General features: G+C 36.0%; 2 protein-coding genes across 2 annotated transcripts; one reads left to right on the forward strand and one right to left on the reverse strand.

The window, feature by feature from the left end:
* Window positions 1-295: 295 nt before the first annotated feature.
* LOC141490636 (olfactory receptor 56A4) lies at window positions 296-1,246 on the forward strand. Its single transcript, XM_074190757.1, has one exon. It carries the CDS (start codon window positions 296-298, stop codon window positions 1,244-1,246), a length of 951 nt encoding a protein of 316 aa, XP_074046858.1.
* A 12,377-nt stretch (window positions 1,247-13,623) lies between these two features.
* LOC141490643 (olfactory receptor 52A1-like) lies at window positions 13,624-14,592 on the reverse strand. Its single transcript, XM_074190772.1, has one exon. It carries the CDS (start codon window positions 14,590-14,592, stop codon window positions 13,624-13,626), a length of 969 nt encoding a protein of 322 aa, XP_074046873.1.
* Window positions 14,593-25,372: the final 10,780 nt, after the last annotated feature.

Raw genomic sequence — 25,372 nt, forward strand, 5'->3', positions numbered from 1 at the left:
TATAGACATCAATTGGTATAAAATGGTTAGATTGAATCCTTTCCTTTTGCAGATGGAGAAGAATGCCCAAAACATCAGCAGGTGACTTGCCAAAGGGAAGGACCTACATTTCTAATTCTTTTCAAGATAGTCCCCACAGGAATGAGTCATTAAAACCAAAGAGAATCAGATGTGGTCCCAGTATTGTGCAGTACAAATGTCATTTCATCTCAGTGAATCCTACAACAGCCTTATTGCCTGATTGAACTCTATACTGGCCCTTTATCAGAAGGTTGGGCAGCTCACAATCTATTCCATGGCAACTGTACATAATAGTTCTTCTGTCACACTTTCGGAGTTCCTCCTCCTCTGCTTCCCTGGCTTCCAGAGCTGGCAGCACTGGCTTTCCCTGCCCCTAAGTTTGCTCTTCCTCCTGGCCATGGGGGCCAATGTAACCCTCCTAATCACCATCTGGTTGGAGGCCTCTCTGCATGAGCCCATGTACTACCTACTCAGCCTTCTCTCCCTACTGGATATTGTGCTGTGCCTCACTGTCATCCCCAAGGTCCTAGGTATCTTCTGGTTTGATCTCAGGGTCATCAGTTTTTTTTCCTGTTTCCTCCAGATGTTTGTCATGAATAGTTTCCTAACCATGGAGTCCTGCACCTTCATGGTTATGGCATATGACCGGTATGTGGCCATCTGCCACCCCCTGAGATATCCATCTATAATCACTGATCACTTTGTGGCCAAGGCAGCTGTTTTTGTCATAACTCGGAATGCCCTCTTTTCCCTCCCTGTCCCTATCCTCTCTGCCCGACTACAATATTGTGCAGGTAATATCATCAAGAATTGCATCTGCACCAATCTATCTGTTTCCACCCTTTCTTGTAGTGACATCACTTTCAATCGTCTCTATCAGTTAGTAGCTGGTTGGACTCTCCTGGGCTCTGATCTCATCCTCATCATCTTCTCCTATGCCTTTATCCTTCGGGCAGTGCTAAGGATAAAAGCGGAGGGAGCTGCAGCCAAAGCCTTGAGTACATGTGGCTCCCACTTCATCCTCATCCTCTTTTTCAGCACCATCCTACTGGTCCTGATTATCACCAATGTGGCCAAAAAGAGAATCCCTTCTGATGTCCCCATTCTGCTCAATATCTTGCACCACCTCATCCCCCCAGCCATGAACCCCATTGTCTATGGTGTGAGAACCAAGGAAATCAAGCAAGGGATCCAGAGGTTACTGAGAAGGCTGCGAGGTGTATAAGGGACCAATTTCTGCTATATAATATAGACTTTAAAGTGAGAAGCAACTTGGTGCATTCTGGGTTGGGATATTTTGGTTTTTGATGCTCTTTGTTTTTTAGTCTAAGGCTGAGCTTTAATCTTCATTTTCATATAGCTCCTAAATGAAGGTGTAGATATCCCTTCCTTTCCTGGGCTTCAGTTCTCCCATTTCCAATGGGTCCTCATTGCTGGGAGGTGGGATAATATTGTGACTGAAAAGCCCATTGACCTTCAATTTGAGAGCTAATGACCAAGGTCTCTGGGTGAAGTTTCCTCCTTCCTCAGGCAGGCAATATGATGATTTAATTAGTGACTAGTTTGGGATACTTCCCTTTGTGAGTCAAAAATGAAATTGTCAGTACAATTATAGACAAGAATACTGAACTCCAACTCTAGGCACTTATTAACTCTAATCCTGGATATGTCATTTAACCTCTGTCTACTTCAGTTATTTCAAAACTGGGATAATAATTACACTTACCTCCTAAAATTAGTGTGAGGACCAAATGAGATAATATTTGCAAGCTTTAAATCATTATATAAATGCTAGATTTTAGCACTGTCATTTTAATTTCAAAGAGTAAATTACTCTACATTATAGTCATGTTGGGCAACTAGCCATTTCTCAAACTGCATTCTAGCATTTGTACAAACTTTGTTCCTTAACCAAGAACATTCCCTTTTTCATTCTTGTCTTCACTGAAGCCTGAATTAAGTTGTCACCTTCTTCAGAAAGTTTATGTAATCCCAATTTTTCTGTGCATATGTTCCATCTCTACTGTATTTTGTCTTTGAATTTCCAGAGGCTACCCCAGTGTCTGGAATATAGGAAATTTAACAAATGTTTGCTGAACTGAATTGAATTATTTTAATCCAACTGATTTGACATCTGTCGTGATTAGTTCAGAAATTCCCTGGTAGTTTAAATTGGATTGTTAAAATATAAAAACTTAAGAATAGATTCCATGCCATAAATAACAGAACAAATGTTTTAACTAATTAAGAAAAAAATATGATTATGATTTTCAACTTTTATCCAACTTCTAGCTAGTCCACTTTGTACAAGAGAGGATAATAAGCCAAGTTCTCCAGGTTGTCTTTTGATCTTCCCAGCTCACCCTGCCCCTCTCTCTTCATTTTGACAAGAGATGGCTTGAGGGCAAGCACAGTTATAATCATCTTAGATTTTATTTTTTGGAGATAACAGTTTGAACACTTTTCTATCCCATGAGGAAAGGATGATTCCATAGTGTTTGAATTTCTCAAACCCTTCTGGAATAAATATTTTCAGCTTAAGTCACTTTTGGGGAAAAAAGGAATTTCTAGATTTATTCTTTCTGGAGTGGGATGCAAGGTTTTTGTGTCTTCAAACAGCAGCTTCAGTACTTCTCTCTAAAAACTTTGAACCCAACCCCATATCTGGTATTCTCCAATTTCTCTCTCTCTTTCACTCTTGTAGCAAACAGAATAACCTGGAAACTGAAAATGCCATTTGTTTTGTTGCCCATCTTTTCCCTGATAATACCTCAAAATTGTTGAGTTTTTTGGTCAAAGTGGAACTCAGGGAAACTCTTAAGTTAACAGTTCACAATGATTCCCATGATTATTTATAAATGAGAACTCAAAATATATTGTATAATCTTAGGTACCACAGTGTGTTGAGTGCTGAATCTGGAGTCAGAAAGATCTGAGTTCAAACATTGTCTCAGACATTTAATAGATGTGTGATTCTGAACAAGTCACTTAACCACTGTTTGCCTCAGTTTCCTCATCTATAAGAGCTTCTTGTCCTTTATTATCAAAGACCAAAATGAAATCACTATGTTTGAAACAAATTACAGTGTGTCTGACTATGGCTGATCAGTCCAATATGATCTCAGAATGTTCTACTGCAATTCGGACACAAACAATCCATGTGAACACCTTGGATGGGTATTCTAAATGTGCATATGTCACATTTCCTTTGAGTGGCTTTAATTCTGCCCTTCTCATAGCACAGTACCCTAACTGATGAGGACTGTGCCAGTGTCTCCCATGCTGCATAATCAATTCCAAAGTTATTAAGAGAGATTTCAAGGTGTCCCAGTATCATTTCTTCTGACCCCCTTGTGAGTGTTTGCCCTATGTGATTTCTCCATAGAATAATTTTTTGACAAGCATATGTCTGGCATTCTAACAACATGACCATTCCATTGTGGTTGCATTCTCTGTAGTAATGTTGAAATGCTAGGTAGTTTAGCTCAAGAAAGAACCTCATGTCTGGTATCTTCTCTTGCCAAGTGATCTTCAGAATCTTCCTAAAATGATTTAAATGGAAGCAATTCAGTTTCCTAACATGGACTGGTTGACTGTCCCGATTTAACAGGCATAAAGCAATGAGAACATAACAACAGCTCTGTAGTTAATCTAATACCTCTTCTCTCCCACACTTTCTTTCTGAGTCTTCCAAATACTGAACTAGTTCTAGAAATGCTTGTGTCAATCTTGTTGTCAATGTGTATCTCCCTGAAAAGGACATTGCCAAGTTAAGTGAACTTGTCCACAGTACTCAAAACTTCTCCATTTGCTGTAATCGATGATTCCACATATGGATGGTGTGGTGCTGGCTAATGGAACACTTATGTTTTCTTGGTGTTTTCAGATCAAAATTAGCACAAGCACCAGACAATCAATCCATCCTTTGTTGTATCTCAGCTTGAGATAATGCACTGAGCACACAATCACTGGCAAACAGAAGATTATACATCAATACTCCCTACTTTGGTCTTGGCTTGTAGCCTTTTCAAGTTGAAGAATCATCCATCAGTGTGGTAACTGATCTTGATGCTTCATTCATCCTTAGTGAAGGTACTTGATAACAAGGCTGAAAACATCATACTAAAAACATGGAAGCAAGGGCATATCCCTTTTTCATACCATTGGTGACCAGGAACTCTTGAGGGCATCGTTCAATATCCAGACCTGAGAAAGCATGCTGACATGAAAATGATGTACAATGCTGAGAAACTTCTCCGAGCAAACAAATTTTGACATAATTTTCCATAAGCCTTCACAACTGATGGTACCAAAGTCTTGGTCACATTGTATACAGATCTCTGTTCTGTTCCTGGCATTTTTCTTGAAGTTGTCAAGCAGTAGAACTATATCAACTGTTCCTCACCCTTCCTGAAGCCATACTGACTCTCAGACCATCTTCCAGGAGACAGATCAGCCTATTGAGAAGGATTCTGGTAAGAATCTTACCAGCAATAACTAAAAGAGAAATATCCCTGTATTGTCACAGTACAATCTATTCCCTTTACCTTTGCAGAGATGGACTATGAAGGCATCCTTGAATTCTTGTGGGATAACCTCTTAATGACACATAACTTGGAGAATTTCAGTAAGCTTTTGGATGAGCAATGGAACCCCTACCTTGTAGATCTCAGCTGGAATAGCATCAGCACCAGGTGTTTTGCCCCTTGAAAGGATGAATGCATTCTAAACCTCTTCTTCAGTTGGAACTTCAGCTAGGGACTGATTGATTTCAATTCAGTTTCAATTTCATGTTAATGGTCAATGACTTCTCCATTGACTGAAGACAATGCATTAAAAATACTTTGAAACTTGTTCAGTCCATTTCTTTAAGATCATGCCCCTAACATTAACCAATGAAGATCCATCAGCACTGAGTAGCTGAGATGCAACTCAGGTCTTTGGTCCAAAATTAAGATTAAGCTGATTATATCCCTGTCATGGTCTTGACATATTGGTTACTAAGTGATTTCCAGGTGTGGATTACATATCATTTATCACTTTGGAATCAACTGCTTCCTTTATTTGTAAAATACTTGGAACCCATTCAGTTGAAAAAACCATGAATGGTTGGACTCTAGAGAAGCATGGAAAGAATAACAAGACCTGCTGAATGAAGGAAGCAGAGCCTAGAGAACATTGTACACTTTAAAAACAACATTGTGAGTTGATCAACTATGATAGATGTAGCTCCTCTCAGTAATTCAGAGATCTAAGACAACCCTGGAAGACCTATTATGGACAATGAACACTATGTTCACTTTTTAAAAATTTCTCTTATGTTTTTTCTTCCTTTGCCATGGTTTTCTTTCTTTTCCCTTAAACCTAATTCTTCTTACCCAAAATAACTAATATATAAATGTGTTAAACACAAAAGCACAAGAACAATATATACTGAATTGTTTGCAATTGAGGGTGGGGGAAGGGAAGGTGGAAGAAAATTGTGTAACATAAATATGCAAGTGGATGAATATTTAAAAACTTTCATAATGTAATAGGAAAAATAAAATATCAATCAAAAAATTGGGGGAGCAGCTGGGTTGTACAGTGGATGGAATGTTGGGTCTGGAGTCAGGAAGACTTATCTTTATGAGTTCAAATCCAACCTCAGATACTTACTAGCTGTATGACCTTGAACTGTTTGTCTCAATTTCTTCATCTATAAAATGAGAAGAAAATAGCAAACCATTCTAGTAATTTTGCAAAGAAAACTCCAAATGGAATCACAGATTCAGACATAACTGAAAAATGATTAAACAACAAAAGATTAATAATAGGATCAAAGGTTTGAGAACGAAAAGGAACTTAATAGACCTAATCCAAAACCCAAAAGGGAATTGTCATAAATCTCATAATTAGCTAATAATAGATCCAGAACCTAATCCCAGGCTTCTAGATTCCCTTACACAAAATCTTCTCCACTTGTAGTTCAGTGGACATGCACAATTTTTGAGTGGTTAGCTCAATTGATATGAGCACCATATCAACTGGACCTGGTTAAGTGATTTTGCTAAGGTCACTAGGGGCCATAAGAAACAAAGAAGTAGATCTGGAGTTGAGAAAACCTGAGTTCAAATTCAACCTCAGACATAAATAAGATGGGTGATCCTGGAAAAGTTACTTTAACCTCTAGTGGCTGCAGTTTCCTAATGAGATTAATAATATCACCTTCCCCCTAGGTTTATTGTGAAAAATGATAAAATATCTGTGGAACATTTTACAAATCTTAAAGTGCTTATAACTGCTACCTATGAATATGATTTAAATTGCTATTAGTGGTTTGCCATGTGAAGATGAAACTAGCAGTCATTCATTGTCAGTTGTTTCTACTCTGTAGATCATTTTTCCATTATTAATGATGAATTTGAATCTACCTTCTTGTTGGGCAGCATTCTTTGCAAACAATGAGCAGGAATTTCTAGGATAACTGATAAATGACAGACACAGTCATGTAACAGTGCTCCATCAGGGTCAAACCAATATATCATTTACATGATGATGCCTACAGCAGAGTTTAGCAATCAATAAGAGCACTGGATGAAGAGTCAGGAAAATGGGGTTCTGACCAGTTCCACTTAAGTAGCCTAGAAGTTTGGGTCAAGTCACTTCATTTCTCGTGTTCTGGGTTTTCTTTTCTGTAAAGTAAGGCAACTAGACTGGATGATTACCAAGGGTCCCTTTCATTCTAAAATACTGTGAGGCTATGCTATAGAGTCTGTAGGAAAAAACCAAGGATTTTCACATGTTTGCTGCTGGCCAGGTCTATAGCATTGAACTAAAATGAATATCTTCAGTCTTTGGGGAGGGGACAGGGAGTGATCCTTTTGCTAGAAAAATCATCTGAATTTCCTTGAAACAATTCTAACCATCCTGAAGTAGCCCACTCCTACACATTCTCATTATTATTGTCCCCCTTCCTTTCTGCCACTTGCTTTGTAAATAATAATCAAATGAACACTACCATTACTTCTGTTAAGTGATTCTCCTTTAGATCATCACATACTATCTAAGGACTCTTCAAACAAAAATTTCCTTCACTGGCCAGCTATCCTCCTCTATATATGGTCTCTTTATTAGAATGCATGCTATTTAAGAACTGGGATGAACTCAATTTTATATTTATATTCCTAGAACTTAGTACAGTGCATGCCACAGTAATTGTTTAACAAAAACTTCAGTCATTTGTCATAAAAGAGGTAAAAAGAAGTCCCCTTAAGGAAGATCTCTTGATTTCAGCTGGAATTTAACTTGCTTTCTTTCATGAGCAAAGAGCAGGAATTTAGAGACTGGATCTATTGATACTAATGACATTTAAATAGTAGTTTATATTATCTTATTTAAGCTTCATAAAAACAACGCAAGTTAATGTTTGGAAGTATGCTTCTTCCCATTTTACAGATGAGGAAACTTAAGTCAATTTGTCTATGATCACATACCTAGACAAACTATATCTATTGGTTTCCAAGCCCAGCATTCCACCTGAGTGGAGGAGGAGGAGGAGAAGGAGGATGCTTCAGTGAAACATGACCTTCAAATAGATCTTTGGAAATTTCTTGTTGAATAGTTCTGGGGGAATAAGTATCTTTCCTCTACAGACAACTGAGTTGATTTTTATAAAATAAAGGATGTACACTGTTTCCCAGCTCTCCTGAAGCTGAAGAAGTCTAGCCTCTTTTAAAAAATACCTCAGTTGATCTGTTAAGGAAATGTCATCCACATCCAGATAAGAAATTATGAATTCTGGATGCAGAGTAATTTTGAAAATTAATAAGGATAGGGAAGGAAACTTCATCTTCCTAAAAGTTACCCTAGGCAGTGAAGTAATATCAATATTAAACATATATGCACCAAGTGGCATAGAATTCACATGCTTAAAAGTAAAGTTCAATGATTTACAGTCTTAGAAAAACTATATTAATGGGAGAAAGATAAATCTAACTACAAAATAAACAAGTCCTTAAGGAGGTAGGTATAATTTAAGAAAAATTAGATATGATAGACCTCTGGAAAAAATTGAATGGGTATAAAAAGGAATATAACTATTTCTCAACAATATACGGCACTCATACAGAAATTGACCTTGCATTAGACCTTCAAAACCTCACACTTAAATCCAGAAAGGCTGAAATATTAGATGAATTCTTTTCAAAACATGATGCAATAATCCACTTGTAATAAAGGGCCATGGGAAGAAAGAATAAAAATTCATTGGAAACTAAATAACCTAATTTTAAGGAATGAGAAGATCAAATAGTAAATCATAGAAATAATCGATAATTATGAGACAATAAAAATAATAAAATATAAAAAAAAAACTTGTGGGATGCAGCCAGAACAGTTATATCTCTAAATGCTTATGTGAATAAAATAGAGAAAGAGGAGATCAATGAATTGTGCATGCAGCTAAAAAAGCTAGAAAGAGAGCAAATTAAAAATCCCCAATTAAATACCAGATTTGAAATTCCAAAATTCAAAGGAGAGATTAATAAAATAGAAAGTAAGAAAACTATTGAACTAATAAATAAAATTGAGTTGGCATTATGAAAAAATCAATAAAATAGATAAAGTTTGGTTAAATTGATTCAAAAGAAGAAAGATAAACACCAAAATGCATCAAAAATGAAAAGGGTGAACTCACCACCAGTGAGAAAATTAAAGTAATAATTCAGAGCAATTTTATCTGACAATATAAATGAAATAGATGAATATTTAAAATATATAAATTGCCCAGATTAACAGAGGAGGAAATAATATAAATAACCTCATTTCAGATGAAGAAATTGAATAAGCATTAATGCAATCCCTAAGAAAAAATCTCCAAGGATAGATGGATTTATAAGTGAATTCAAATATTTAAAGAACAAGTAATTCCAATTCCATATAAAATATTTGAAAAAATAGTCAAAGAAGTTCTGTCAAATTTCTTTTATGACACCAATATGATGCTGAAACCTAAACAAGGAAGAGCCAAAACAAAGAAAATTATAGACTAATATTGCCAATGAAAATTTTAAATGTAAAAATTTTAAATAAAATATTAGCAAAGAGATTACAAGTTATCACTAGAATAATAACATTATAGTCAGCTAGAATTTATACCAGAAATTGTATAAAGATGGTTCAGTATTAGGAAAATTATCACATGACCATATCAATAATAAAACTAACAGAAATCATAGGGTTATCTCAATAGATGCTGCAAAAACTTTTGACAAAATACAGTACTTGTTCCTCTTAAAAACACTAGTGAATAGAGGAATAAATGGAGATTTCCTAAAAATGATTAGCAGTATCTATCTAAAACCCTTAGCAAACAATGGGGATTGAATTTAATTTAATGGTGATAAACTAGAAGCATTACTATTAAGATCAGGGGTAAGGGCGGCTAGGTGGTGCAGTGGATAAAGCACTGGCTCTGGAGTCAGGAGTACCTAGGTTCAAATCCGGTCTCAGACACTTAATAATTACCTAGCTGTGTGGCCTTGGGCAAGCCACTTAACCCCATTTGCCTTGCAAAAACCTAATTAAAAAAGATCAGGGGTAAAACAAGGATTTCCATTATCACCAATTTTATTCGATATTGTATTAGAAATTATAGGTTTAGCAATAAAAAGAAAAAGAAATGGAAGGAAATACATTCTGCAATGAGGAAACAAAACTCTCACTCTTTGAAGATGATATGATTATATAAAGAATCCTAGAAAAATCAAGGAAAAAATGCTTGAAAAAAGTAACGTTTAACAAAGTAGCCAGATATAAATAAACCCACATATATTATCAGCATTTCTATATATTACCAACATAGTCCAGCAGCAAGATAGAAAGAAAAATTGCATATAAACTAACTATAGACCACATAAAATACTTGGGAATGTACCTGTCAAGGCAAACTCAGAAACTATATGAACACAAATACAAAACATTTTTCACACAAAAAAAGTCAGAGTTAAACAATGGAAAAACATGACAATTCTACCTGAATTAAATTAATCATTCAGTAATTTACTATCAAAAAGTTATGATAAAGAGCTAGAAAAAAAGTAACAAAATTCATATAGAGGAACAAAAACTCAAGTATATCAAGAGAATTAATGAAAAACATTATTAGTCTTACAAGATATAAAACTATATTATAAAGCAACAGTCAAGATTGTCTAGTACTAGCTAAGAAATAGCATGGTGAATCAGTGGAATGGATTAAATACAAAATAAAGAGTATTAAATGACTATAATAATTTATTGGTTGATAGATCCAAAGACTCTAGCTTCCAAGATAAAAACTCACTATTTGACAAAAATGGTTAAGAAAACTAGAAAATGGCATGGCAGAAACTAGGCAAAGAGCAACATCTCACATCCTATAGCAAGATAAAGTCAAAATGTATATAATATTTAAACATAAAGGATGATACCATAAGACAATTAGGAGAACAAGGAATGGCTTCTTGTCATACCTATGGAGAGGGGAGGATTTTATGATCAAACAAGAGAACATTATAATATTATGTATATATGAACATTATGAAATGCAAAATGCATATATTTGATTAACTTTAAAAGTTTCATATAAATAAAGTATAAATGCAGTAAATATTAGAAGGAATGTAGAAAGTTGGGAAAATATTTTCACAACTAGTATTGCTGATAAAGGACTCATTTCCAAAATATATAGAGAACTGAATCAAATTTATAAGACTCCAAGTCATTCTCCAATTGATAAATGCTCAAAGGATATGAACAATTTTCAGATGAAGAAATAAAACTACACTCATATGAAAAAATGCTCTTAATCATTACTGATTAGATAATTGCAAATTAAAACAACCTTGAAGTATTACCTCATTCCTATCATTGGCCAAAATGACAAAAAAAAAAAAAAAGGATCAATGTTATAAAGGATGTAGGAAAACTGAAAACTTGATGTACTGTTGGTAGCATTATGAACTGTTGGGAACCATTGTCTATGGGAGTATTGTGAATTATCTTCATCTGGTGTCCTTGAACACCAGAATCTTATCATATTAAGTTCCATGGAATGGGAGTGGATTAGAGACTGGAAAGGTATTTAGGCACTGGTGTTTTGGCGAATAAACAGAGCACTTGGAGATCTTGAGGGAGAACTTTTCTCTTTTGTAGTCCTAGTCTCCCACCCCTCCAATGCTTGCCTGGGGAAGATTGAAGGAGTCCAAAAGTGGAACTCGACAATTAACTAATCTAGCAATTCTAGAGAGCAATTTGGAATTATATCCAAAGCCAGCAATACCACTACTAGGTCCCAAAGACAGCATAAAAAGGGGAAAAGACCCACATGTACAAAAATATTTATAGAAGTTCTTAATTAGTAGCAAAGAATTAGAAATTGATGGTATGCCCATCAGTTGGGAATGACTGAACAAAATATGTCATATGACTGTAATGGAATACTATTCTTCTGCAAGAAATCATGTATGGGCAGATTGCAGAAAGACCTGGAAAGGTCTTCATGAACTGATGCTGAGTAAAGTGAGCAGAATTAGAAGCCTGTACACATTTAAAATGCCAGCCCACATCCAGGAAAAAAATATGGAGTCTGAATGCAAAGCAAAGCATACTATGTTCACTTCTTAAATCTTTTTATTTTTTCTTTCTTTCTTATGTTTTTTTCCCTTTAATTCTGATTCTTCTGTAATATGGAAATATGGAAAGAAGTGAAGGAAGGGGAGGGTGTTTGAAAAATGAGGAACTCAAAAGTTTATGAGTGGTGTTGAAAGGTGAATGATAAAAAAAACTATCTTTCCATGTAATTAGAAAAAATAAAATATAATATTTTGTGGAAAAAAAAAGTCTATCATGTGACAAGAGGAATTAGAGTTATTCTATTAGACAAGGGAAGTCAGAATAAGGAAAAAAATGAATGAAAGAGTCAAATTTTGGCCTAATGTCAGAGAAAGCATCCTAAAACTTATGACTATTCACAAGTGGAATGAGCTCCTTAAGAAGGCTGGCTTCTCCTCCACGGGGGTATTTATCAGAGGCTGGATGATCTTTTGTCCAATACAGCAAAGAGCTAAACTCAAATTTAATGACTGTGTAGTTTCCTGTATTGAAAATACAAAGAGACAAATTTCAGTTCAATTTAAGGAAAAAAATCTCTAATAGAGCTGTCCAAAAGGGAATAAGCCTTCCTCATGAAAAGGAGTGGGTTCTTCTTCACTAGATTTCTTCAAGTTGAGATTGGATTGATAATAGTTAAATTCCAAAGGATTTGGCTTCAAGTATGGGTTTGGATTTGATAAATTCTGAGGTTCCTACTAGATGTAACCTTTTATGATTTATCCAATGCTATGAAATATGAAGTTATTGAATCTTATGTAATGTCCATAGTATTTGTTCTAAACATCCAATTCCTTCTACTTTCTAGAGACAGCAAGCCAGGAATAATTCAGCTATTGATCTTCACACAAGCAACTCCAGGCTAGATCTGGTCACAACTTTCAACATTTTTTATTCCTATTCTGGTGCAAATTTGTTTTGGCTATGAACAGCATGAACACCCTCTTGGATCCATATAGGCATGCTGGGAAGCCATTAAAATAAACAACAAAGCATCAACAATTTCAGCTCCAAAGAATCAATAACTACAATCTATACTACCCTCATGTCTCAAGAAACACAAAGTTCCTAAAAGTTCAAGATAATAGATAGATAGATACATATATACATACATACATACATACACATACACACAAATACATATATTCACTTATATAAATACACACTTAGCTAGATAGAGATAGATTATATATATGCGTGTGTGTGTGTATGCATATTACAAAGAATTGTTTCAACTGGTAACACCTATTTTGCATATTAGATTCTACTGGGGAAAAAAAGAGTAGTGAAAGGAAAGATTTATGGCAAAATCCTCAGGATCAACATCATTGCTTTTATGCCTTTATTTCCATTTTCCATCCCCATAAGCCCAAGATGGTAGTCAGGATTAACCATCCTGTCATGAAAATAATACATCCATTCATTATTCTCTCATATATTTTGTAGTCTAATCAGATGGATTCATTCATGGCTGGATTCAATGTCAAAGATCCTTTCTCATGATCTCTCCTCTTATTGATCTTTCCTTTCCATTTCATTGAGAAAAACTGATCTAAGATTGTAGTTACTTTTTTCTTTGTCTCATTCATTGATTTTGAGTCTTTGGTCTCTTTAGGAAATTTATTTCTAGTGACCCCAAGTTTATGAGAAAATTGTCTTCAGGGGCAGCTAGGTGGCGTAGTGGATAAAGCACCAGCCTTGGAGTCAGGAGTACCTGGGTTCAAATCCGGTCTCAGACACTTAATAATCACCTGGCTGTGTGGCCTTGGGCAAGCCACTTAACCCCATTTGCCTTGCAAAAAAAAAAAAACCTAATAAAGAAAATTGTCTTCTTCATAGATCTTTTGGAATATCATTCAGATTTCTTATCATTAAACCAATTATTCCCAGAGATAAACATAGAAAAAGGCTCCCAAGGACAAAGTGATATGTTTACCAAATACAAAGGTTCATTTCTGGCCCATAACTAAGTCAGGATTTGGACTTTTGTCTCTGAAGGGAGAGCATGGTGATTACTCGAATGCGGATCTCCTTAGTCTTTACCCCATATACAATGGGATTTGCCACAGGAGGAACTAAGAGGTAGATGTTAGAAAGGAGAATATGGACATAAGGAGCCACATGGTGGCCATATCGGTGAGCCAGAAAAGAGAAGAGTCCCAGTGAATAGCTGAGTGCTATGATGGTAATGTGAGCTGAGCATGTGTTGACTGCTTTGATCCTGGTCTCCTTCCCCGGCAGCCTCAGGACAGCCCTGAAGATAAGAATGTAGGAGGTAGAGATAAAGGAGATATCACACCAGCAAACACTCAGGATTGCAGCCAAACCATAAAACTTGTTGACTCTAATGTCACCTACAGCCAGTTTCACCACTGCCATGTGCTCACAGTAAGAATGAGCTACCACTGTGGAATGGAATGATTTTAATCTCAGTTTAATAAGGATAGGGCAAAAAGAACTGAGAATCACAGCCCTCATAATTGCTATTATTGCAATCCCCAGTAGGACTTGTGGAGTCAGGATAGCTGTGTACCTCAGGGGACGGCATATGGCTACATAGCGATCCAATGCCATGGCTACCAGGATTCCAGCTTCAAATGCTGCCAGAGCATGCACAAAGAACATTTGGGTTAAACAAGCATTGAATTCAATATCTCTGACATTGAACCAGAGAATGGCCAAGGTTTTAGGGAACAGGACAAGAAAAATAGAAAGGTCAATGATGGCCAATATTGCTAAGAGAAGATACATAGGTTGGTGAAGTGATGGGTCCCTCCAGATGACAAACAAGATGGTACAGTTTCCCACAAGGGCAAGGAGGATCATGATGAAAAATGGAATCCCTATCCAGTGCTGCACAGACTCCAGACCAGGAACTCCCAAGAGCGTGAAATATAGGGGATTGACAAAGGTGACATTGGAGTCTCTCATATTGTACATATCACCTGCAAAGAAAGAACCAAAGAGTTAGATGAAATAGAAGGATAAGGGATCAGAGGACAGAGGAGTAGGGGAATTCATTTGATAGGCTGTCAGTGAGAGATGCAGTGGCACATAAGTCTAAGTTTTGAAGATGTCATGCTTTAAAGAACAAATACAGTATCTATATCTTACAAAGTGTCTCCCTTTTTAGAAAAGATGGAAAGTGGCCCATTAACCTTCTCCAAGATTGATTCAATAATTCTGAATAAGGTATTTTACATATTAAGTATGTAATCATTTATATTAAAAGTGATTTTTTAAATTATGGATAAACAAATATCTATTTGGATTCTATTAAACAAATATATTGTCTTTCAGAGATATTTCTCTAAAGTGGCGGGGACATTGATAATTATTTTATCCATACACCTACACTCATTAAGCTATAAGAACTTGGAGGAGAGGGATAATGTTGATTTTGGTTTTATATCTCTTGTAAGTGAAGCTATGACCTACAAATAGTAGGCATTTGAAATTACTTGCTAAAATAATTTTTAAAAGAGAATCATACTAAATTATCCAAGTCTTTGGTTAAGAGGCCATCTAACCTATATCCAAAACTTTTCTGTATCTGTCCTTTTTAAGCTATTACCTTCCCTAGCAAGATTAACTGCTCTGGGCTGGTATTTCAAATAGACAGTAATGAAGCTCTTATCTTATCATCAGATATCTAACCATACTGTCCATTTCCTTCAGTCCTCACTCTTTAGTGTTCCATATCTGTACAGTTGTCTCTCTTTGTCCATTAAAAAATGAGCCCACCTTAGGGGTTAAATTTTGATATCTGTCATATCATTAAAAATTCTAGTCATACAAAAATCCTTTTACCTCCTACCATCCAGTTCTCCCCAACCCTACTTCAATTTCTTCTCTTCTTTCTTTAGTGCATTTTCTTCCCACATTGGAATATAGATTCATTAAGAGTAAGGACTATCTTTTTTTTTCTTTGTTTTATATCTCGAGACTTAAAACAGTGCCCAGCACATAGTAATTACTTAATAATGTTTATCTAGTTGTTTAAGGAAAGACATTGTCCAAAATGGTACCCTATAGTGGAATTTGAGACAGTGGGGACATAGACATTAAGAATCAGGGCAAGTTTTTGAAGTTGATCAAATTCTGTCCTTAGGGAGTATGATCCCTGATGCCTGGGTTTTCAAGGTGGACATTATTCATCTCCTATGTGCCCAATTAACCCTACCCACAACAAACCTGCCCACCTTCCTTTGTCACATGCTTTTTCAAAGAGCACCCTCAACACTTTGATACCTGACCTCCTCCCCTTTTGCTCATTCCAGTACATACAAACAACATTCAATAGCACACAATATGTATAGGGACACACATAGCAATATCATCACACAAAAGTATCTATATTCACACACAGACAAGGAAACACATTAAATAGGTTTGTTGATGTAATCACAAACAAATATAAAATTGTGCTTTTTTACATGAACAAGAAAATTCTTTGTCTCCCCAGTCCCTTTTCTCTTATCTCCTCCCAGTCTTACCCATTCCAATTCCATCTCAATTCAGTTCAGAGAGTTCATACCTGCAACTTGTGTCAGTGAAAGGGAAGAAAAGTACAGAGTAACCACATAATGTCATATTACACTTACTGTGAAGAAACATTTTTACCTCATTCCAGCACATACTGCTTCAACTTCAGCCCATTCCCTCTTGTTCTACCCTTAGTGAGAAAGGGATGTGAAGGTATCCATAATACTGCAACCCAAAGTCAGAGGTACAAGGACTCAGTTCTATGGTTAATATGGGAACATCATTTCCTCAAATACAGAACATCTGTGTGTAAGAAACAAGAGGAAAATCCTCAGCTAATGTTTTCATTTCATGGAATGGAATTCTTTTACAGCAAGAGAAAATAAGGTTATATTTTTTTTTAGGTTTTTGCAAGGCAAATGGGGTTAAGTGGCTTGCCCGAGGCCACACAGCTAGGTAATTATTAAGTGTATGACACCAGATTTGAACCCAGGTACTCCTGACTCCAGGGCCGGTGCTTTATCCACTGCGCCACCTAGCGGCCCCTAAAGGTTATATTAAATGAAGGACAAACTGAATACAATTAAGACCATGTTTGACTTTTTCTTCCCTGAGCCTAAATTTCCTTATATGGCTAAATTGAGAAAGATTGATTTTTTTTCATGAAAAAAATCAATCTTTCTCAACTTTAGGATATGATATTTATATTTAGGGTATTCCTAAGATAGCCTTGGTAATGAAAGATTCAAAAACTACATTACTTATGAATAAATATCATGAACTTGGGATCCTCTCCCACCTTCCACCCACACATTCTAGCTGACTTTTTAAAAAATGAGACAAAATTCTTCCTCTTGAAACAGGAAAATAGTAAGATAAAAATAAGGACACTGCAATAAGCAAATCTTGCATAAGTCCTTTGTGTGTTCAAAGACCCACTAAGCTAGTTGTCTCTTCATTTCCCACCTAGTTTCATTCCTTTGGACTTCTTGCCATGAGGAACCTCATTATTCTGCAAGATCCACATCTGCTATGACCTCTACCTTATCAGCACTGTCTAATTGGAGGGAAGATCAAAAAGCTTCTCCAAAATCTTCCATTTAAGACAAAATATCTAGTTTAATTATTTTTTCATTTCCCACCTGACAACACTCCATTTTCAACATGTTCAAGTTCTTCTTGCTACTTCCTTCTTTCTACTCCATCACACTTCTCCAGATTCCTTTTGTGTATTATCTCCACAATACTCCCAGGTAAGCTGCTTCACTTTTCAACACATTGTTAGGAAGTCTTCCCTTGACATCAAGCTTAAACTTGCCTCCTTGCAACTTCAATCTATTTTTCACTACTTATGTCCTCTAAGGGTAAACAGAATCTACATTCTTAATTTATCCTTTATATAATCTGTGCATAGTTGATTACATATTATCTCTCCTTTTATATTTTAGTTCCTTGAGAACAGGAGCTGAGCCTGGCACATCCTAGGTGCTTTATAAATACTGACTTGTTAACCTCAACCCTGCAGTCCTTAAAATATTTGAAGACAATTATTATACATCCATAAATCTTCTCTTCTTCAGGTTTAACATTCAGTTATGTCAATCACTCCACATTTGGTGGGAACGCAAGACCATATGAGTTCATTATCATGATTGCCTTCTGAACATTCTCTACTTATCCACGTCCTTTTAAAATTTCAGTTTCCAGAAATAACTAAATAACTACAGATATGAAGAGACTAGGACAAGCTACAAATGGGCCATGATCTCTACAGTCCCCAAAACACTATGGTTTTCAATGCATCCTGAGTGCAACAGCCCTCTTCGATGCCTACCTAGATGACTGGAATATAAATTTAAATTCAGAAGGGACATGAAAGGACATCAAATCCAACCTCCCTCATTTTGCTGTCAAGGAAACTGAGGCCATGAAAGGTTAAATGATTTGCTCAGTCACACAACAACTGGTGATAAAATTTACATCAAGTCACGTCTTCCTGATTTCAAGTCAAATATTTTGTCCATCAAACTACTCTAGGTAACTTCAGGAATAAAAAAACAGATATGATGTCAAAAATAACTTGTTGAAATTCTGTCTCACACCAGCTGTGTGGCCCTGGACAAGTCACTTAAATTTTCTCAGCCTCAGCTGCCTCATTTGAAAAACAGGAATACTAAGATCATACCTAACAGTTGTCCAGATTAAATGAGAGCAAATGATTCATAAATTTTTAAAGCACTATTTAAGTGTTAGTTTTTATATCAAAAATTCAAGATTCCAGTCATTTAAAGAGAAAACAATTAATACTGCAAAACCTATAATCTTGTAACTTTTCAAATTTTTCTGGGTTACTTTTATTTCCCCATTAATTTCTTTCTAGTTGCTGAGAATAAAACCTTAACTTAGATAGTCTCGAAGGGTTTGTGTGGCTTGTTTTTGTTTTTATTCTTGATTTTTTTCAACTAGATAAAGGGAGGAAGAAGCCTAGAGATTGTCCTATTCTGTAAGAGATCCTGGAAAAGAGAAAGGACGGCAGTGACAGGAAAAATAGTCAATGGACAAGACCTAGGATCCTGGAATACATTTCCTGAAACTTAGATTCAGAGTTCTGTTGAAACCTGCTCCTCCTGGTTTGGGAAGACTGAATTTTAAATTCTCCTTGATTTACCCCTAGGAAACAATCAACGGTAATATATCAGCATTGATATATTATTTTGTTGATTTATGAAAGTAAGAAAATATTAATAATGCAAAACTTAAAGATGTATCCTGCATAATTTTTTCAATCAATTTTCAAATATTTGCCAGCACAAACTTGTCTAAATTCCATTTATCTCTTGTGTTTATGTAAAAATCACTTTGTCTCTCTTGAGATGACTCTTCCATAAAATGAAAATCTAGCTGGAAAATCTCAAGTTCTCCCTTTCATCTCTAGCAGTCAATGATGCTTACAAAATAGGGTGATCTGAGCTATCCTCATGTTCAAAAGTGATTCTAGAAAGTTACATACTGACAACATGATTTCAATACCATCTGACCCCAAACAAATATATAAGTCCAATTCCTACCAGTGGTTTGGATCTTATCTTTTGCAGCTATTTCTTGTAAATCTCCCTGCTAGTCCCTCTGAATATACATCAACCTTTATCTTCTTCAAAATCCCCCCCTTTGCCCCCTGAATCTTATTAAAATAAGGCAAAAAATCCCTCAAAGGTCCCTTATACACTCACCATCATCCTTGTAGAATTACAAGCAGAGAAAGAGGGCACTTCAGGGTGGAAAGCAGAGGAGGGAATGAAGAAAAAAGTTAAATCAGAATGTGGCTTAAGGGAGGGAACAGGGTGAATGAAATTATACTATGTGAAGTACTGGATGAGCTAGTAGAAACTAGAAACCAATGAGAACAGTAAGTGGATAAGCAAGTAAAACTCAGTTTGAGACTGGGTGAATGCAGGAGCTGGAATGGATGGTGAACTGTATGAGTATAAAGAAAATAATAGTGGGCAAGTAGAAGTATCCAGTAAATACTGGTAAGTAAATGAGCAGATATTGGAAGTTGAGCATAGTGTTTCAGGGAGGAATGGGTAGAGTAACAATAAATCAAGGGTTAGAGAGTATAGATGTGAAAGTAGGTGTGTGATTTTACTGAGGATGGACATTTGGTCATGTTTGAATGACTCAGGATGGAATTATCAATAGTGGAAAGTTGACAAATTTCAGGACTCAATGAAGAAGGAGAGGTTAAGGTGGATGGATAAATGGGGTTGGGAAATAAGTAAGACAGCAGAATTTGAGTGAATAACAAACAAGACTTATAAAATCCTCTCCTAGTTCTCCATGAGGATTAAGAGTAATCCCTAGAAACCAGGCTCAATCTCTCAATCTAAAAACCCCTAATCTCTCTTGGGAATGAACTGGGAGAGGTTAAGTGGTCCACAAATAATTTCAAGAAAGAAATGGCAGTGGGTTCACAACTGAAATGACTGAACAACAACTACTTTATAATAGACAATGTGCTAAGTACTTCACAATTTAGTAGAATTAACTCCTAAATGCCCAGGCTGGGGCCCTAGCTATAAGAGTATGCTGAAGTTTAGACCTAATAATTGAAGAAGCAAACAAGAAAGTTTTTTGTCTATTGGATAGAGCACTGACCTTGGAGTCAGGAGGATGGGAGTTTGAATTTAGCCTCAGACCCTTGACTCTCACTAACTGTGTGACTCTGAGTAAATCACTTAATCCTGATTGCCTCAAATTCAGGGCTATCACCAGTCTTCCTGATCCATATCTGGTTACTGGACCCAGATGGTTCTGGAGGAGAAAACAAGGTTGGTAACTTAACACAGTACCCCCTCACCTCAATCTAATTAATGTGCTAGTCATGGCATAGTTTTGATATCCTTCCTTGATGTCATGATCTTCATCAAGAACAAACAATAAACATCATCATCAAACAGCTCCTAACACTATCAATATTATTATTGGAGTTTGTAGTGTTCCTCAGTCATTAACTTCATCTTGTCCCTCATTGAGATAGGATTTCAACTCACTTAGTCTGATTTCTAAGTGAAAAATTACAAAGCATCAGTTTCTATTCAATGTCCAATCACCCCTCAGTCCTTAGACTATCACATGGTAAAGCTTGGTTATTCACTACTACATGTGAAATAAAGTTAAAACTAGCTCTTACCTTGAATTTCTATCTTTCTCTTTATTGATATAACCCTGGAGACCCTATATAATTATTCTCTCTCTCTCTCTCTCTCTCTCTCTCTCTCTCTCTCTCTCTCTCTCTCTCTTCTCTTCTCTTTCTCTCTCTCTCTTCCTTTTTCTTGGGAGTGGGGGGTACTTAGGTGACACAGTATATAGAGAAGTGGACTTGGAAATAGGAAGATTCATCTTCCTGAGTTCAAATCCAGCCTCAGACACTTAGTCATTGTGTCACACTGGGCAAGTTACTCAACTTTGTCTCAGTTCCTCATCTGTAACATGAACTGAAGAAGGAAATGATAAATCATTCCCACACCTTTGCCAAGAAAGCCCTCAATGAGTTCACAAAGAGTTAGACATGACTGAAATGACTGAACAACAAATGCTGTATAAAAGACAATGTGATAAAGTAGTTCACAAATATTTTTGAGAAGGAAATGGCAAATTGATCCAATATCTTTGCCAAGAAATCATGAAGAGTTGGACATAACTGAAAACAAACAACAAATCTCTTTTCTTAGAATGGCCCATTCACTCTTCATTGTGCTGTTCCAGTTATCAACTACTCTTTTGAACCAGCTGAGGAATTTCTCTCCTCCTTATCTCATTTATAATCTCTCCCTTCTAAATTTTGAAATACATGTTTGCCTGATAAAATAAAATGTTGTCCCAGTGACTTTCATGACTTTTTCAACAAATATTTATTCAATGTGCTAAAAAAGAAATACATAAATCCTGTAGATATTCTGTCATTTGAAATCTAAATTTTTCCATGGCTACTATATGATCTTCATATAGTTGCAATGTCAAAAAGGAAAAATGGTGTTTCTATTGACCAATTTTCTTTAATCTAGTATGTTCCTCATGGCAGACATATGACCCATTGCTGTAAGTACCCATACTTAAAGTGTTTAACTGTTTAAAATGGCAGAGTTTTAGAATTTTCAAGAAGTCTACTGTCATATGATGAGACTTCACAGAAAGACTGACATCTATTTGTTTTGGTCTACATCTGTAATTCTTTAAGTGTAAGAACTTTCAGTAGTATAGAAACCTCCTTCCACTTAGGTAACACCAATGACATATTAAAATTTTAAAGTCTACAAAATCCCTTGAAAACAGACATTCCCCCATTTCTTTGATTGGATCTCCAATTGTTAATTGATTCACATTGTTCATATTCTCTTCATTTCAACCCTATCTTGAAAGAATTCAGGTTTTCTATGGCTCTGTGAAAATTCCTGAGTCATTCAACTACAAAACAAGACACTGAAAGGGAGTAATATCTGTACCCGAAGTTACAAAAGATTATACTTTCCTTAATCTTCACACCTCCTCCATGAAGAGAAACTGAATTTTTCCCCTAGCAATAAGATTATAAATTCCCTTGAGAATAAGGAAGTCATTTAGGGTTTAGCACAGTCCCTGGAATATAGTGTGAATTTAAGAGATACAGTTCATTCACTGAATTAATACCTTTGGTTATTTCATAGTAAACTCAGGGCTAGACATTTGATATTGAATGAAAATAGACACCAGCCAATTGATCATGTTACTAAATTATTCAACATTATGGTTTGGGGGATTAGGGGAGAGGAAAGTATGAATGTCTTCATTGATTCATCCCCATTTTCCCATTTTTCCAAACAAAATTAAATAATATGAGAATTCAGTTTCTCACTTCTCCTCATAGTCCAACATTTGTTCCATAATTTGGTAATTATATTGGGTGTATGTGACAAGGATTTGAATGTCATGTTTCTAATTTAGCTACTGAGTAGAGATGACAAGACTAGCAATGATGCCCTTAGGGATGTTGCTTATGAAAGCAATCAGGTCTTTCTGACCAAGATGGTGGAAAGAGGCTAGGAACTTTCTTAAGTTGCCCCAAACTACATTATTAAATCTCAAAATATTTTAGGGTGACAAAAGAATAGACTGGAACATCATCCAGCGAGATCTATCATGGGGAGGGGGCGTACAAGTGCACCCAGGTCAGGGAACCAAAAACCAGTACATGGGTGGCAGGGTAAGTCAGGAACTAACCAGAAGTTTTTGACTGCAGGAGAGATCTACAACAGAGGCCTTTGGAGTCTGGATTCAGAGGGTCAATGGCCCAGCAGACAAGAGGGGAAAACTCCAATACACTTGCTTTAGACCCTCATTGAGCTGACAGCTGGACTGGACAGTGGCAAACTCCTAATCCAGAAGGCCTAGCCCAGAGAGCAAGCCCCAGGCATTTCCACTATTCCCAGCAGGTGCAGCTGACATCCCCAGTGTAGTCAGTCCAGAGAACAAGCTGCTTGTGTTCCTAATGGGTGAATCCAGTGAGGAATCTCCTGGAGTTCCTAATGTCAACGACCCCAGGCCACTGAGCAAGCCTTTACAATGCTCAATAGTGAAGGTCTGTAAGCAGGTCCCTTCCCCAACAAAAGAACCTTGGGATAGTTCCTAGTAACAAAAATCAAATTGAGAAAGTCCAGAGAAAAGTAGGGTCTATTGAAAGTTATCTTGGAAATAAGGATGGGCAAAATACCATCTCAATGGAGGAGAATATGAATTTGGTCTCCAATCCAGAAATCTTTCTTGAAAGAGCTCAAAATGATTTTAAAAATAAAATGGAAAAATTCAGAAAAGAAATGTAAGAGAAATTCAATTGTAAAAGCTAGTACAAAAATTGACAGAAGAAAACAAATCCTTCTCCAAAAAAAAAATACAATTGGGCAAATGAAAAATAAAATAGATCAAATGGTAAAGGAGATGCAAAAAAGTAATTGAAGAACAGACTGTATTGATGGAGGCAAATGATTCCATGAGACACTGAGAATCAGTTAAACACAGTTTTTAAAAAATGGAAAACAAACAGAAGAAATTGTAAAATGCCTCACTGGAAAAATAACTGACCAGAAAAATATATTCAAGAGAGATAATTTTAGAATTATTGGACAACCTGAAAGCTATGATCAGAAAAAGACTGGACAATATCTTTCAAGAAATCATCAAGGAAAACATGAAATCATAGAACCAGAGGGCAAAATAGTCACTGAAAGAATCTATCAACCACTTAATTAAAGGGTTTCCAAAATGAAAATATCAAGTAGTATCATAACCAAATTCCAGATTGTTAGATTAAGAGAAAATCTGGCAAGTGAACAGAAAGAAGCATTCCAAACACCAAGGAACCAAAGTCAGGATAATACAAGACCTGGAAGCATCAATATTAAAGGATCAAAGGGTCTAGAATATGATATTTTGGAGGGCAAATGAGCTTGAATTACAACCAAGAATCAACTTGAGCACATTCATAAAGGAGAAAAGATGAATATTTAACAAAATAGGTGACTTCAAACTCACTAATGAAAAGGCCAGCACCAAATAGAAAATTTGATCTTCAAATGGAAACTCAAGAGATACATAAAAAGGTTAATAAGGAAAAAAGAAAAAGACTGCTATTCAAGAAAATTAAACCAGTTGCATCCCTACATGTAAGGAAGATTTTTATAACTCTTGAGAATTTTAACTCTATTAGAGGGAGTATACTTAGACAGAAGGTATGGACATAAGTTGATTTTGATAGGATGATTTTTAAAAATTATTTAGGCATTAAAAAGGGGGATTACAACAAGATCAAAGAAGGAGGGAGCAGAATAGGGCAAATTCCATCACATGAATAGGTGCAAAGAACCTGTTAAAGTAGGATCTGCTTGAATCTAGCTCTCAACTGTATTTGATTCAAAGAGGGAATAACTCAGTGAAGTTATAAATTTGCTTTACCTTTCAGGAATTAGGAGAGTAAAGAGGGTAGAAGGAAGGAGGAACTGATAGAAGGGAGAGAGAAAAGAATGGGGAAAGGGAAAGAAAAGGAAGGGGACTGATAGAAAAGAGCAGATTGATGAACAAGATATGAAGATGCAAAAAAAGTAGTGAGGAGGGATAAGGAGAAAGGAGAAAGGAGAAAGGAGAAAGAAAAGTACAAATGCTGGGGAGATAGAATGGAGAGTAATGAAGAGTTAGTAATTAAAACTGTGAATGTGAATGAGATGAACTCTCCATAAAACAGAAGAAGATAGCAAAATGGATTAAAAACCAGCATCCTACAAGATGTTCACAAGAAAGACATTTGAAACAGAGAGATACACACAGAGTAAAGATAAAAGACTGAAGTAGATTACATTGTGCTTCAGCTGAAATGAAAAAAATCAGGGGTAGTAATGTTGATCTCAGAAAAGGAAAAAACATAAATATTTTCCCATTAAAAGGGTTAAGAAAGTAAATAATAGGGGTGGCTAGGTGATGCAGTGGATAGAGCACCGGCCCTGGAGTCAGGAGTACCTGAGTTCAAATCCGGCCTCAGACATTCAATAATTACCTAGTTGTGTGGCCTTGGGCAAGCCTCTTAACCCCATTGCCTTGCAAAAACAAAAGGAAAGAATACCTAAATAATAATAGTACCTAAAAGGTACCATAGACAATGAAATAAGTTCAGTCTTAAACATTTATGCAACAAGTGGTATAGCATCCAAAT

Source organism: Macrotis lagotis, chromosome 1 (genome assembly GCF_037893015.1).
Source record: "Macrotis lagotis isolate mMagLag1 chromosome 1, bilby.v1.9.chrom.fasta, whole genome shotgun sequence".
Taxonomy (NCBI): Eukaryota; Metazoa; Chordata; class Mammalia; order Peramelemorphia; family Peramelidae; genus Macrotis; species Macrotis lagotis.

Coding starts and splice junctions, on each gene's coding strand:
- LOC141490636 (XM_074190757.1), top strand. CDS start 296: ATGGCAACTGTACATAATAGTTCTTCTGTCACACTTTCGGAGTTCCTC.
- LOC141490643 (XM_074190772.1), bottom strand. CDS start 14,592: ATGTACAATATGAGAGACTCCAATGTCACCTTTGTCAATCCCCTATAT.